Source organism: Drosophila suzukii, chromosome 2L (assembly GCF_043229965.1).
Source record: "Drosophila suzukii chromosome 2L, CBGP_Dsuzu_IsoJpt1.0, whole genome shotgun sequence".
Taxonomy (NCBI): Eukaryota; Metazoa; Arthropoda; class Insecta; order Diptera; family Drosophilidae; genus Drosophila; species Drosophila suzukii.
Genome location: NC_092080.1, coordinates 1,645,812 through 1,662,509, shown reverse-complemented (window position 1 = coordinate 1,662,509; position 16,698 = coordinate 1,645,812). Strand labels below are relative to the sequence as shown.

General features: G+C 40.0%; 1 protein-coding gene across 3 annotated transcripts in view; it reads right to left on the bottom strand.

Moving 5' to 3' along the window:
- fred (friend of echinoid) overlaps positions 1–16,698 on the bottom strand; it is a 107,239-nt gene that overhangs the window by 33,158 nt on the left and 57,383 nt on the right. For all 3 annotated transcript variants that reach the window (XM_017089601.4, XM_017089602.4, XM_017089603.4), the window contains exon 4: positions 144–404. In XM_017089601.4, coding sequence (XP_016945090.2) covers positions 144–404 — 261 coding nt within the window. The remainder of the gene's footprint in view (positions 1–143; positions 405–16,698) is intronic.

The following is a 16,698-nucleotide window of genomic DNA, read 5'->3' as shown; positions in this document are numbered from 1 at the left end:
AATTCCGAAGTCTGATTAGGTAATTATGCCAGTTTTCGTTGCATAGTTTTAGACACCATTAAAAATTATAGTGATTTCAGCATTAAATAAAACAGGAAAAACTTATAAATATTAGTTTTTTCTAAAACTCGAAATTCCCTTACGTTATCATGGGATCTGGTGAACCGCCAATACTGCTGCAGGTCAACTCCAGTGGCTTTTCCTCGGTGGCCACTGCCAAATTTCCCGGGGTGACCATCGGCGGATGCGGGGCCGTCAGCACGGTCAGATTGTAGAACTCCTGATGGACGTCCGCACCAGTGCCCTTCGCCTTGATTCGGCACTCGAAGCGTCCATTATCCCGATTATAAGAAGTATTCTTGATTTGCAAATCGTAAATTCCCCGACTCGGTCGAAAGTCCAAGCTGAAAGTAAAAAAAGAATCAAAGAGAAAATAAGCAATGAGTTCTGAATAAAACTGGAAGCGATTTATTAAGTATGGAAACTGCGGGGGAAAACTTTTACTTTATGTAAATTAACTGCGAGCATTTTTTGTTGACTTACAGCAGCTGCACACACATTTTTTATATTTATTTATTTCTATATTTGTTTATCTTTATATAAACGTCAGTACGCATATATTTACGTATTATTGTGAAGTTAATGCTTCGATGGTCAGGTAGGGTAATCGTAAATGGAAATGGTTGAAATGGTTTTTGGAGAAGGGAAACCTACATATGTTTTTAATAGGAAAATCTCAAAAATAAACATAAACAAAATCTTTTTAGTCTATACTTTTGGACTTATCTTCAAAAAATATTAAAAAATACTCGAGGATCTTAAAACTGGAATTCCAGGATGCTTGGCATTTCTGCCAAAATTTCTTAAGTGAAATCCTGATTAAATACTTCTTAGCACAAGATTTCCCGTACAAAGCAGAGCATCCCGCAGTCCGTGCTCTTGAGATCCTGGGAAATAAATTTCTCCTCACTTGTTTTCGTTAAGTAGCTTCCCCTTCCCCCAACATTTTCCTCGACTCACTTCAGCTTGTTGTTCATTTTCATTTTCGTTCGCCTTCTGTTTTCCATGTTTTCACTACTGTGTGTGTGTTTCTGCCGTTGGGTTTTCCCTCGGCTTTCCCTCGATTTCATTTTGGTGGGGCTTAAAAGCCATGTTCCGAGGCCGGCGCGAAATAAAATGAAAAATGCTCATGGCAAATTAAGCGTCGAACTCATTTTTGTAAATTTATTAGCCCAATTCTTGTGCCGGACTCTGGTGCCTGGGGTCTTGTCTTGGGCATTACATTTTTATTAATTTAACATGGCTGGCGTTACCTTGATGACTGGCTAGGGAGGGGAAATGCCAGATTGACTGGCTAAAACCAAATGGAAAAACTCAATCAAGCGTAATAGCCGCGGAGCTGGTGAATATATCCGCGATACATTTCATTTTCTATTTCGTAGAAAATACTGGGATGTAGGTTTGACATAAGAAATTCTTCTTATCTATAAAAAAATGTTAAACAGTTGAAAAAATATTATTCATAAAGGAAATAAAATACATATATGATTTTTGTGTATTATTAAATTTGGCTTTACAAAATTGTCCATCTGCAGCAATCCTTTTTTATGGTATAAATGCATGGGGAAAACTCATCGTGGAAAACTTCTTTTGTGCTTAAGTTTTAATTTCTTATGATGCAATTTCTCGCCAACGAAATGGGAGCGAGTGCCGAGAAGGCGTGCCAGAAATCAAGCACTCCACATTATTAAAGTGGATCTTATAAACATCTTCAGCAGTGCAACGGAATGCAAATTTTTTCATTTTCAAAAAAATAATAATAAAAAAAAGTGTTCAATTTTGATAACTCTCCAAGAGAAGTGTGTATATGTGTGGTTGAAAAAAAGGAAAATACTAAAGTCGAGAAGAAATGGTTGCATTTTGTAGCTCAGGCTGAGATTTCTTTTCGGTTTTCCGCTTTTTTTTCAGCAGCTTTTGCCATTGCATTTCCGGCAGCGACTTTTACGAGGCAGCAGGCTGTCTTGAAAGGATCCTTAAGAGCGGGTGGAAGCTGCTTGGAAAATGGATGGAAAAGTGCGGGAGTGGAGCTGGGAAAAGGAGTCGTCGTCGTGTATGTGAAGCACATAATTGCCTCTGCCAGGAGGCCTCTGATGTCCTTGCAGCCTCGAAAAGAAGGAATTTCTAATGTGTACGTAAGTGCTGTACTTCTGCCCCGTCCCAGCATCCCTCCCTGGCATCCTCCCTCTGGTTATTATGTTGCATCGTCGCAGGACTTATGCAAAACAGTCGCTGAATTGTTATGCAAATTGTTGCCAATTACACGGCAATGCCTCCTTTCGCCTCAGTGGGCACAACAAGGTGGCCCTCCCACATGCACGTACCACTTCAAGGAAAGTATTGAACAATTACACTGACCTACATGGGTGTTGGTAATGGGAAAGGAGCTAGTCAGTTGGTTGATTAAATTTCAGGCAAGTACCTTTTCTGTTTAGGTACCTATACACTAAATAAGTACAACATAAATTCAAGAATGAGTATAATTTTTATAAGGACGTTATGCCACTTCGTGGGAAACCTTTCCTTGTTAACTTTTTTCTAAAATAAATTACACACTTTGTAAATGTTAAAATTATAAGCTTGTATCCAAAATATTGGTTTATATAACTATATGATATAATAATAAATGAAAACAAAAAAGTACCACATCACTCAGCGCATTTTTCTCAAACCTGCTGATCAGTGTGGCCCCTTTTGACTGACTGAATACAACGGAAAACTCGGCTGGCCAGCTCAACTCGCCAACTTTTCCCCACTATCAATCGAGCGGAGGAGATGGAGCTGGGAAAATTGGGGGGAAAACCTGAGGCAAGCCACTTGGCTTGTTAACGGTAACTAAAGCTCACTTTATAGTTGGTCATGGGCGGCGGCAAATCGGTTGGAAAGGGGCAGGCGTGGGCTGATTATGTTATTATCGGTTTAGTATCGAAGTCTTATGGCTCGTTTTCTTCGTTACCCGTCTCATGTCTCATGTAATTCAATTTGCCAGGACATCCTTCGCCTCCTTGGCTCCTCTTTATTTTTTCCTCCGACAGTTTCGCATGCCAAGGAGTCGTCTCCAGAAAGTAATAAACTTTTTTCCCCGCTTTCTCTCAATGAGCAAGTTTAAGCACTTGAAAAAAAAATCCATAGATTTCAGGGAACTAAATAGCCACCATTTTTAAGTAAGGAAATAATCCTGTACATTTTGGGAACATTTATTAAATATGATTTTTATTTTGCCTTGAAAGTTTTAAAATGTCTGACCTCAGGGCTATCTGTTTTCGAATTTTTAAGGCTGTCTAGTTTTCAAAATGTTAATATTCGCAAAAAAAAACTTATACTTAATTTATAAATTTAAGTAAACATTTTTCCTCAGAGTGCAGAGGGAAAAGGAAGCTGAAGGGGAGCCGATGAGGGCGAAAAATGTAAACGCGCCAAATTTGACGCGTGGCAAGGACGATGGGCTGCCACACCCCCGATCGTCCTTTCACGCCCCCTCAACGATGTGCGTTATGTGCGGATAATTGACTTTTAAAATGTGTGTGCGATATCGCAACAACAGCAACAGAAACAAAGGATGGGGGCCAGAGGAGAAGGGTCGTGACGTATAATTAAACGGCATATTGTCACGCATCCCTGAAACTGAGAAGTGTGGAGAAAGTGAAGGAGAAAGTGATATGGGCCAAGCGGTAGACACAAGGAGAGAGAGAGGCAGGGTGAAAGGGAAGGACGAAGGACCATTTCGTGTCCTGCCTTTGTTTGCTTTTGTTTGGACTTAAACTTTATTTTGCCCCCCTCGGAAAATAAATAAGATGGGTATAAATATCTGTTTTATTACTCACAGGATTTTAGTTTTAATCTAGAACTGCAAGGATAGTACGGAGCAGTCCTCAAACTACCGGAAGTAGTCCCAAGATCAATTAACTAAGTTGTAGCGAAACTTAATAACTTTTTAAGCTTCAAACCAAGATAAGTTAAACAGAATTTGAAAGCGAATTACGATCCGATACATCTGCATTTTTAAAAACTCCGCTGTCCATGCTTTTTTTTACCAACTTCTCTATTAGTACTTGTGGTTTGACACCCCCAATTCCCGGAACCACTTAAATAATATCTTAGTCCCTAAAGAGCACTATAACTTTTGAAATTTGTCAACTTTTTAACAAGTGCCGGCCAAAAGGAGGATAAATAAATGCAAACAGCCCAACAAATCAGCGAACAACAGAATTCACTCCTCCGGCGAAGCGTTCATCAAGTTATTCACACAATCTCCGTCAACCGACGGACTTTATCCCCCCCTGAAACCACTGGGCACCGACGCCCCTTCTACGCCCCTGTGTCACCCCGTCCATCCAAAACCGGTCCCAACTGGCAGTGCCAGTGACTTATTTATGCAAATGGCCATAACAAATGAGGCGCATACACTCGACGCTCCAAGGGGGGTCACAAAAGGGGCGTAGTGGGAAGGCTTTGAGGGGGGCTGTTTTCGGGGACAATGGGTGAGGCGACATTCTAACCGCACAGTGGAAACGATTAATTTGGTGCCCGGTTCAGATCCAAAACTCAAACGCTGTCCAAGCATTCCAAAAGGGAAGGCCTGGGGCTGGGAGTATTCGGTGGGCAGGGGTGTGGCTCAGGGGGGTGGCTTTAGTGGGGTGCAATGCATGTCTCAATCGTGCATTACTGTACAGTGGGACGGGCTCATTATTGAAACATGTTGCTAACATTTGTTATGCAAAGGCGACATTCATGCTAAATGTGACTGGGTGGGCGCTCAAAAGGGGGCAGGGCACATATATCTGTATCCATCATGCTTATTGGCCCCTTTTCTCATCTCATCTCATGTTTAGTCCTACATGGAAAAAATTAGTGGGAGATTACAGGCACAATTCGTTAATCAACCTTATTTTTATTTTTTCGGTACCATATTGATGGGAAATATTCTGCTAATCTTTATCTAATGTCTTTATCTTACATCTTTATTTAATGTTTCGTTTTTTCAAAAAAACCATCCCAAAACTATCACTATTTTAGATCTAACACTTAAGTTCTGTCCCCAAAAGACCTAAAATGTTTGTTTATAGATCGTAATAAAAAGTATGAATGAAATTGAGAGCTCGTAAACTAAAAGTACAAAGTCATTGAAAGTTCTGATGCAATTTTAGAGTTATCTTCTTCGTTTTATGTCGGCGGTGCTGTTGTGCAAAATTTCTATAAATGCCAGAGATGTTACTCCTTCCTTCCACTTTTTAGTCGCGCCTTTAACGAGACATCGTTGTCATGTCCTTAAAACTTCGCCCCTCTTCCTCTTGCCAATCGTATCTGTGTTGACTTTATCTGCTGTCCAAGCGTCAGAAGTCGGATTGGTAACCCCTTCTAGGTGCAACACAGAGAAAATTAAGAACTAAATTGGTATTAATACACGTATGCTAAATATTTCCTTACTTAATGTTAATTAGACATTTTTCATGAGTTTGTTTGATTAAAAAAAACATTTTCATCAATTACCTTTGAATGTTATGAATAATATATTTTTTTCTCCGTGTAGGATAGGTGGATTAGGGAGGGGGTGGATGGGGTGCGCCTTTGTGCCTTTCGAGTTCAATGCAATCTTCTGACATCCCGAAAATGGCGGGGGGCTGATGAAAGGCGGGGGGAAATGCCAGTGTGGCCCTGCCAGCTAAACTATTTACCTTATGTGATGTTTGTTGTCGCCTTGGCTACACTTTCCCCGCCCTCCGCCACCTCCTGAACACCCTCTCCCCATTTGATGTGACTGTGCCCTGTGAATCGCACTTTGGGCATGTGTGTGTGTGAGCGCTAGCTCTTTAACGTTAACGGTAAATGTGTGCAAATGACAGCGATATGACAGGTCAAGGCAGTCAAGCGGACTCACACACACCTCCACAAAAAAGAGACACATTCCGGCGCTACACTGGGAGAATAGTCATATAAAGGTTTAACGGTTAGGGAACTTTTTGTTTATTTTAAAAATACTTTATCATTTTTTGCAAGACTATTTAAAACTGTTGAACCAAAACGGGATTTTAACAAATACTGAATTTTGCTATTTATTTAAAGCCCTTCTAAAGAAGAACTACCAAAACGATTTTTTAATAGAAAACATTTTTGAAGCAATATGGGACATTTAGACCAACTTCTATGCATGATATAAATCTATGTCCTTTTGAAAATATTTCAAGTATAATTAGGTAAATTAAAATTAGTTTTCTAACTTAAATAAAATATATTTCAAGAACTTTATAATGTCTGTATATGCCCCCGAAATAATTGTTTTCTTATTTTCAATTGTACAGTGTACCACAAACAGTTTCTGCAGAAGCTGTGATCTGGCGACAGCAGGGCTCACACTCACATATTATCCCTGGCAAAGGTTTTAGTGTCATTGTCACCAGGTGTTGATAAGGGCAACGTGAAAAAGTCTCCCACCGAAGGTCAAATTTATGGGTGATATTTCTGTCGTTTCGCAGGCAATTTTTTGAAATTAAAGTTGGGTGTTATGTGGCACCAGCGTGATAAGGGTTTTCAAGCCCTTTTCTCATGTATGTATATTAAATGATAATACTAAAATTTAATTTAAACGGCGGAGTGACGGAAGAGTATCATACAAAATAAAATGATAACGATAATAAATATAGGTCTTATATAACGTGGCTGCTCAGTCATAACGGGTCCCTCCAACCATTTCTAAAGCTCATCTGGCACACAAGAAGCCATTAATGCCTGGGAATTTACACATTTTTCCATATGCCGGCGCATCAGGAATCCGAATCAAAGTCAATTACATGACAAATGTGCCCTGAATTGTGTGCTGAGAATGTCAAAGGAAAGTGTCTATGGGAAGTATTCCCATTGCACTCCGTGGGCATAATCCTGTTGAGTGGCTAAGTGAGATTGCATTTGTTTTGTTCTCCTTTTTCAGGGGACCATCTCTGGTTGTTTGTTTGTTTGTTTGCATTTTCTTGTGGCTTCGATGTTTATTCATGGCACAAAAGCTGAAAAAACAGAGAGAGACACGCTTAAAAGCCGCAATGACTCTTCATATTGACAGTATTAAGTGCGAACGGGAGGGAGAGATGGGGCTGTGTAGAGTGGGAGGGAGATCGCTATAGATATGGCCATATATAGCCATGCATCATGGTGTCCAGAACCCAGAACCCAGAATCCAGAATCCCCACAAGCAGCTGCCATCTGCTGTCCGGCTTCGCATATTTCTCCACTGTCACTGATTTCTCAATAGATTTCACAGAGCAATGTGCATAAATCATAACTCGGTTGAGGATGCTCCTCCTTCACTTTTGGGCAAGGGGGCGGAAAGGGGGCGTGGCGGTGTTGTGGGTGTGTGTTAAGCAAAAGTCAAACCACTGAAATGTGGGTGGGTATTTGCCCTGGAGGGGCTGTGGATTTTTTCGGGGCTCCCAAACTGAAACTGCAGCTGTGCTTGCGGCTTGCCTTCGTTTCGCATTTTTGAGATATGTGTTTTTTCGGTCAAAAGTCAACTGAGAAGAGCCCTCTATTTTTTTAACAAAGATCTCTCAGTTTTAATCTGTGAAACTATTTTTAAAGTTTAGATAAATATCTTGTTGGGAGTAAACACATTAATAAAATTCAATAGCGATATTTGAACAGGTACAAATACAAATCGAATGATTAGAATGCGATTGCAAATAGCCCAATGTCCGGCTTTAATCCTGTATATTGAGTTTCCAGATTCCAGCACTTTATGTAATTTAAACTAAATTGACTTTCAGAAATTCAATTACTAGTTGTCTCTAAAAAGTATTTTATGCCAAAACATTTTTATAGATTTCTTGGTAGCCTTTTATGTTAAAATTTTACTCTTTTCAACGCCAGCGTTTGAATTCTCCGAACTGTTTTAAAAGCAGTACCTTGTTTTCATATTTTTTCCGTATATCAGACATCTCTTCTATTGCTTTTTTTTATTTCTTATGTAGGTACTGTCAGTTTTTTTTTTGCAACCAGGCAGCAGGAGAAATGCAATAACAACACCAGCAGCGATGGCAGTAAAATTTCCGCTGCGTTGTCGCCACAGTCAAAATGGGTGTGAGAAATAAATGTTAATATGACAGAGGTTTTGGTCAGCAATGTGGGTCTTTATTTTATTGAGACCCAAACCTAGGAGGGAAAATCGACCAGCTCTACTTGAACTTTGGGCGACTGGATAGTCGAAAATTGCAGTGCAGAATTTATGAGTCTCTCGCGTTGGCTTTTCGCCGTTCTCACCCTTTCTCCATTTCTTCTAGACTTTCTCCCTTTGTCCATTTCCCTGTAGCCTTGAACTCCTGTTAATATTCCTCTTATTTACGACCCAGGAAGGAGTGTGGGAAACATGCTGCTCAACACATCTTTTGTGCGTATGTTGGGACACTTTGCATTACTTTGCATAATTTTCGGCTGCTGTTTAGGGGTATATCAGTGATACAGTAAGGGTTGTTTTATAATGTGTTTATAATTAACATTTTTTAGACATATCTGGCTTGGGACTTGCTAAGCCTTTTGAAGCTTTGTTAGAAATTAAATTTTATTTAATATAATTAATTTTCAAGGAACATTTTTGATCTTGTAATATTAAAAAGTTAATTATAAAGTATATAATCGGTCTTACAAAAATATTTAGAAATGTTTGATTATCATCAAAAACCCACATCTCAAAGTTAAGTAAAAGGCATGGCTCTAACTTTTTCTAAATTATTCCCAGTCCCGAGAGTATTCAAGGAGTGTCTTTCTCCTACTTTCCTCATCCATGTCCTCTTGTTTTATGCGCTTTCCCATTTCTCTTTCTTTTGTGCGCCCTTCCTTTTCACTTTCCTTGCTCACATTTTATTTTGCATATTTTGCTTTTTGCTGCAGCAATTTTTGGCTTTTGTCTGTCTGGCAGTCCGATGTTTTGTTGCCCGCTTTATATGCATAAATATGATGTTGATTTTTATGATTTCTATAATGTTTCATTATGCTGCGTTTTACGACACAAGCGGGAGTGTGTGCCCCCTTTTTGGGGGGGTTTTCAGGGAGCATCTAGGGGCCAGAGTACACACACGTCTGGTTCATATAGACGGGGTATATCTCTCTTCGTTTCTGCCTTAATTTATGGCCCTTTTGTTTACAGTTGTGTGCATGTACGTATATTGTTTGAACAATCCGCCTATCTGGCCTCCCGGTTCTGCTATTTTGCTCCACAGTGTAATACACTCCGCTCCCCCGCATTCCGCATTTTATGTGCGCTCAAAAGCCAATTTCGTAGAGATTTGCCCGGGTCCAAAAACTTGCGGACCCATTATAAGCGCATAATCTTTTCCTAACACACATATTCGCCCGCACAACAGGGCCAAAAATGAAATGGCTAAGCTTCCCTAAGTCAACTCCCCCAACCCCACTTTGCCTGTTGTTAGATAATTTTTGACTTTGGCAGACCAGAAAAATACTTTGCCCACCCACACACACTCTCTTGAGTTAGGAACCCCCAGTTCTCCCGTTTTGTTCGTCAAATTTTAAAGCTCACTTCTAGGCGCAGCCTCAGATGACAGTTGAAGAAGTTCACTGGCTAATGGTAGACATTTCTGATAACTCAGAGAAAAATGTGGGAAATATGGGTGTTCGAATTTAAAATTGGCCTAAAACAGATAGTTTTGGAAGTTTAAAGTCAGAAAATGAAATGAATATGTATGGGCGATTATAACTGTGAAATTGGCTAAAGATTATAGACATTTCAATTCAAATACTTAAGAGTTTATTTTAATTCAAGAGTCGTTAACAAAATGGCACTGCCATTTTCTCTCTGTAAAATCGCGCCCGATGTCTAATTTCTTTAGACCGATTTTTTGTTCGCCTCCTGCTTTTTATGAGCAACGCCTTACAAATGAGTTTTAGCCAACTGACAAGGCCACCCGGGAGGCGGCTATATTTTGTCCGGAGGGGCGTGGCAAGTTGGGGAGCAGAGACCCCACGCCGGTTGTTCGGTTCTATTGCCTGCTTTATGACAGTTTCATAGACTTTTTATGTTTATGCCGGAGCGTTTAGTGAGCGCAGCTGTTGCGTCCGCCGGCAAGGCCAACTGCCACTTTGAGTTGTGCCACCCATTTAACGCCCACCTTCCCTTTCCCCCAATGGCCAGCCCTGCCACCGCCCCTTCACTTTCCCTCTTTTTTGGGGGAGTACAGTGAAGGGTGAGTCAAGAGAAAATACAAGTAAATGGAGGAACTATCTTTTTAAATTTAAATTTTTTTTGTTATTTATAATAGAAACTCTGATAATACTTACAAGTTAAATGACACAACCGACAACAAAATTGTGTTTTGTTTTGGAGAGTATAGAAAATGGAGATACAGCACCGCCCAACATATTTTACTTTTAAATGCTATCTTCTTGAAATATAAAAAATATCCCACTCCCATATAATTTTCCAAATAAAATAACCACAAGTGATCATAAAAATATCTTGGGGTTATATTTATTATTTAATGTATATAATAATGTTTAAAAATCTTTAACCGTCTTATATAAGTTGAAAATGAAAAAATAAATTAAACAGATTTTAAGAGCATATAATTCATGAGCATATAGAAACCTCTTAAGGGAGCTCCACTGTACCTGTGAGGCGTTGCTATATTTACATTTGCGTTTCTTATCTCTACGTAATTAAGGCAATGGCCACAGGACCCAACTGCGTGCCGAGTCCTCGGAGGCCGTTCGTTCTAATCATCATCGCCATAGTCATCATCGACAAGCGCTGTCATCCAGGGGAAGCCCCTTAACCCTTGGCAGCCAGCCCTGGCCCCCGTTTCGAGTTTTTGGGGGCCGTCACGAAACTATGTATTGCTTTTTTTTCCTGGCGGCCTCGCGGGAGCAATAATGTCTTTGGGGTTGAAATGGGGGTTACTGGGCAACAGCTGCTGCTGCTGCCGGGAAAAGCCCTCCGGAATTCCCCGCCCACCGCCGTTGTTTTATTTTCAGACAGCTTTTCGAGAGGGAGCGAAAACTTCTCAGGAACACCTGCTCATCAAGGAATCCCGAGTTCTGATTGGTAACAGGTTACTGGATAACAGTTAACAGATTTCTCCTGTTGATTTTCGCCCGTTGAATTTTTAATTACTGCGCCACGCGAAAAGCTCAAATGTTCCCATCGAAAATTATGGTACGACTTAAGATGTCTGCGAAAAGTTGAGCGTCTGGTTACATTTTCATTAAAGTTTAATTTTTATTCGCCAGCGGAGAAGTGCTCAAATTGGTTTAATCGCAAAAGAAAGCTGCATTCATTATTGATGGCTTTTTGGCAAGTGGAAGTTTTAACTGATTTGATTCGGGTTTTTGTGGTGGATTGCTTGCACTTAGCTTTTATCAAAATGTATCTATTTATAAGGCTACTTTTAGTTTTTAAGAGCGTCAGAATTGTTGTGAGCTTTATAACCAAATATGCTGGCCTTATGTTTTTAAAAATGTTATGTGTTTAATATTAGTTTGCTGTAAATGGCAGTTAAGTTGAATACATGTAATGGTCAAAGTTTTAAAAGCAGACTTTTTCTTTATGTTCTACTTATAGAAATTTACTGAGCTTTAAAAAACTGGGAGCCAGCATATACATTTTTCAAGCTGTGTAATTTGTAACTTGCAGTCCTTTGATAGCACGAAATCCGTGCCGAGCTTCGGAGCTTTAGATTTTAATGAGCACCCGGACTGCAACTCTATATAGATGGTAATGCCCGATACTCGCACTTAATGAGCTTCACCCCTCATAAAGTTTGCCCATAAACTATGCTCTGGGTGGACTTAAAGTTGCCAGGGACGGTAAAATGCCGGAACGGAACCCCGCCTTGGGTCAGGCCCATTAAATTGGCGGGGAGCACGGGATAGGACCGCACAGGACACACATCCTTAAGCCAATTTTCGATAAGCTTTCTGAAAAACCCTCTTCATTGTCTGTCAATGCCCGAGCAAGAGTAAAAATATTTCTACATTAAAGGTGACAGCGACAGACGCTGCCACTGACTCCTCATTTTGGCCCCTGAGTTCTGGAGGTCCTGGAATCAGGATCCTGTGACAGCGCCAGCAGGAAGCAAACAAACAACGCAGCAATGCAAACACCAGGCAGATGGGTTCCCGGCATCCCGGCATCCAGGGATCCAGCGATCCGGGGGCTTTTCGGCGTTCGGGGGAATTCCAGGACAGTGCGTGTGTTTATTTTGTCGTAAATTGATTTTAACGGCGAATGACAAACAGCGGAGGCAAAAGCAGCTGAGTGACGGCACGAACGCCATTTTGCGGCATTTAAAAATGTATTTAAAAACTGTAAGATCGCTCTAGATGAGCTGTTAAAAACTGAGATACGGGGTGGTCACATAGTCGCCCTCTTAACTTTAACAATACATGAACGTTTAAAGGCGAAAATAAAGAAATTATATCGTGAATAGCATTCTAAGGGTACTTAAATAACACATATTTAATTGAATACGGTGTTTAAAAAGATTACAATTTAAAATGAAAGTCATTATTAACTCTATTAAGCTCTGTGTTTTTCAGAAAATGTTTTAGATTGTTTTCAGTTACTAAAAATGTGAAATTATAAAATTTAACAAATTGTTTTTAAATGTTTATGCTGGTACACCCTTTGTTTTGGGTGAGTTTCATGTTAAAAAGGTGCAAGTAAACCCCCTTTCCGTGGTGCTGCATATTCATTTTCTGATTAGAAAAATTATTACATAAAATTTATGTTAGTTGACAAAGTTTATGGGTCTGCCAGGCGGCTACCGAGGGGCGGTAAAGTGGGCTGGTCGGGAAGATGGAGACAAGACATAGCAAGGATGTTAATGGCTTCCCTTCTGGGTTGTCGCTCACCATCTAAACTGTATTATGGCAGCCACAAAACAACCTTAATAAATGTCGACACAAAAGTGGGGAAAGCCGGGGGAAAAGCAAGGGAAAAGCCAGGGGGAAAGTGTCGTCGTCTACCTGGCAACATGCTAAGCAGGTGTTTCCAAATCACTTACGTCGAAACATCGCCGAAACAACAGCGCCGGAGACAGCACTTTCCAAAGGATGCTGGCTCCTGTTCCTGGCTCTGATTCAGATTCAGAATCTGATTCTGCCACCGGCGACATTGTCGACGACTCGGCAACAATAACAGCGAACAAATAATAAACAACAAATTTAGCAACATCAACTTTTCCCACTGCCTTTTCCCACGCCTTCACTCGACTGCAATACGCGGCGTATGCGTAATGCGCACGAGAGACCCTCCAAATGTAGTACATTTTCTGTCAAAGTATTTGGCAATTGTGTGTAAATATTTGCCACATTAATTGCTGTGCCTTGAAGTACATTTAGATAGTTGTTTGATTTAAGCTGCTCGTAGTTTAAAATAGAATTTAGATAAGTTGGTCAAACACGATTACTTCAATAAGTGAGAAAATACTAAACAGGACCTTAACAAGTTTAATTAGGACATGAAAAGACAACAAAATGTACTTCATTTATTGCTTCCCTTACTTCTTCCATCTACATTTATCAAACATTTTATTAAAGTCAACATATTATTTCTTTGTTTCGATATTATAAGTTTACAAGACTCTAATATGAATTTAAGGCCATCATTTTGAAGTATTCAAATTATGTAAATTTCACTTGCGAGTCTTTAAGCTGGATCCAGCCAAGTGTAGGCTAGCAAAAGGCAACAGCACTGGCAATAAAAAAAGGCATTTAAACAGAATTATTCATAAAGTTTGGCGACTCCAGACGGAAGGGAAGAGCGGCCAACTGCTTCCTGTGTGTCATGGCCAACGCTCCTCCTCCGTCCCCCTCCCCTCCTCAACATTTCTGCGGTTATTGCGGCGAAGAATGGCGGCCGGAAGTACACGTTGACAAGTCGCACTTCGTACGGCGGACAACTTCCGGCGGCGGCTCTCTCGCTCCGTTTTCGGTTTTTGGCTTTCGGTTTCGCCCCGTAGCTTTATGAACTTCACATGACCGGCGGGCGGTCGGACACCTTCTGTTCCGCCGACCCCCTTCGCACTTCCCCAGCTCTCCACAGCTTTCCTCTTGCCTTTCCTTTCCCTGCCCGTCCCCTTCCGGAACTTTTCCCTTGGCCAACCGCCCACCGCATGTGCGTATTTGCATGGAGCCCGACCGTTTGTTGTGAGTCTTGTTTATGCTGCCAAAGTGTGTGCCTACACTGAACGAAAAGTCGAGCTAGTGAGATCTGATTTTTTGATTTTATCCAGGTGTGAAATAATTAAGTAGAGCTAGGCTTATCCTAAAAATCTTACTTGTTCTCAACTGAAAAAATATATTTTTACCCCTTCAAGAAAAAAATTCTGGATCCTTAGATTTTTTAAATTTTCCATTCCTGCCCTTTTTTATGTTATTATTGAAAGCAATTAGTCCTGTGTTAGTGTATAAAAAATGATTTATCGACATTTAATAAATGTGTTTTAGTCAACGAAAGTGATCTTCCAAGTTATTACTTCCAATATAGATAATAAAAGTTACACTCCTTGAAATAACCCCTAATAGCCCACGTTTTCTCTCCGTGTACGACCATGTGTGGTTATGTATATGTCTGCTGGCTTAAGCTAACTTTAAATTACGCTTAGCGACTGAAATTAATTTACGCAACGCCACGAGCACCGAAACAACAAAACATCGCCGGCAAATGTGCAAATGTGTCGTGTGGAGAGGGGGTTCCAACCCGCTCCTGGATGGCCAGGGGCGTCGCTAAAAAGGGGGGCGGTTTGGTGGTGCGGACTAAGCCCCTTTTGGGGTTTGTGCATTCCATTGCGCAAATCGGCAAAATCTGTGTCCTAGGTCGTAAAGTCATTTAATGCGCCGCGCAAAGTGGAAATCATTAAAAGCGCTTGTTGAAAGGGCCATTTGATATATCGAAAGCGGGTTGGTCGAAGTTGGGTCAGTTTTTGGACAGCTCTTGACGGCTGTGAACCGCATTTGGCTCCAGATTAATTGCGAATTGTTCCGGGATTGATTTACAGTCGATTTGGCAGGGAATACTGTACATTGCTTTTACATGGATGCAAGGGAAACTAAAATAAACATTAATTTAATGTGCTAAGCACTAGCAATTTTTATATATCGCACTGTAGAAATCCAGTGTTTTAAAACCGTTAAAGGCGTCGAAAAGTACGCAGTAAAAATTCATCTTTGTGTTTGTGACAAAAAATTCCATTGCATACTTTTAGACGGTCTCATATCTATCTTAGTAAGTCTGAAAAACTAAACCCAAAGTATAGTCAAATATTTTTTGACAAATAAGGCTGTTAGTTCAAACTAGAAACGCTTATTGAAAAGTCATCGATATCGCCTTTTTGTCCACTTAGTTGACCACTTGACCAGCTAACTTCCAATAAGTTTTGGGAATCAATCAAATTTCACAATTGCCCTGTTCCATCACGGGGCTCAGTGATGGATGGATTGAATCGGGATTGCCATTGGGATTGGTTCGTTTTCAACCCCCTGACCATCGGCCGATACATTGCTCTTATCTTTTTGCGGTTCCCCCGTCCGAAAATCGTCATTTTGATGACCTTAACAACCTCGAATGCTGCCCAAACCCGCATTTTATTTGCGCCGCTGCCTGTTTGTTGAATGATATTGGAATTTTGCGTGGTGCTCGCCCCTTGTTGTTTAAGTGCCGCAAACATTTCGCTGCTGGAGCGTGCAAAACAATCAAAAAATTTGCTTTTCACCGAACAGATAGCAAAATACACAGCACAGAAAATAAAAATAAAAATAAAATCAAAAATCGTGAGGAATGAGAAAACAAAAGAAAAAACGGAAGCATCCGGAACATCAGTAGGCGGCATTTTTCAATTGTGTTAAAAGAAATTTAATATGAAACTCATGCTGTCTATCGATTTTTAATTTTGATTTGCTACAGCCCCATGAGTCTTTGTTGTGGTTCTTCTGCCGTGGCGAACATTTTTGATACTCCCGTGGGAAAAAAGGAATCGAAAGGCTAAAATGGCTTATCATTTCATTTTTGTATATTTTTGCGGTATTGGTTTAAAAGGCTGAATGGCTTTGGGACGTTCTGTGCTCAAAAGTTGTTCTCAACTGACCTAACTGTTTAGTGTTTTGCCCAAATACAAATATTTTTTAAATTGTTAAATTTGTGTAAAAGATCTTCAAATTTTCAATATATTGGGTTAATGATTTATTGGTTTTTTTATAACATCCCAATAATAAAACGATAATAAGTGCTTTAATTAAATTTTTGTGATTCATTTGCTCTTTCAAAAATTATACCATTAAAACAGCGTTTATACTCTGTGTTTCGACTAAAAAAAATTGATATTCTTTAACTCTAGATAGGATAGATTTAATTTTAAAAAACAAATATTGTTCATTTTCTAAAAATGCTTTAAACGCTAATAATATAATTTGGCTAAGAGCAGCCCCAATAAATTTTCGATATAAATACATATTTATGTAGATCATTTAATATATTTGTTGATTTTCTGCCAACTCGTTTTGTTGTCTGCCTGTATATATCCACTATATATTAATGTGGGCGGAGCCTCAGCTGACACATTTCGGGTGATGGATGTGCGGCAATAATTTCTGCTATTTATGCAAACGTAGCTTGTTGCTATCAATGGACGGTCCTAAGTTGGC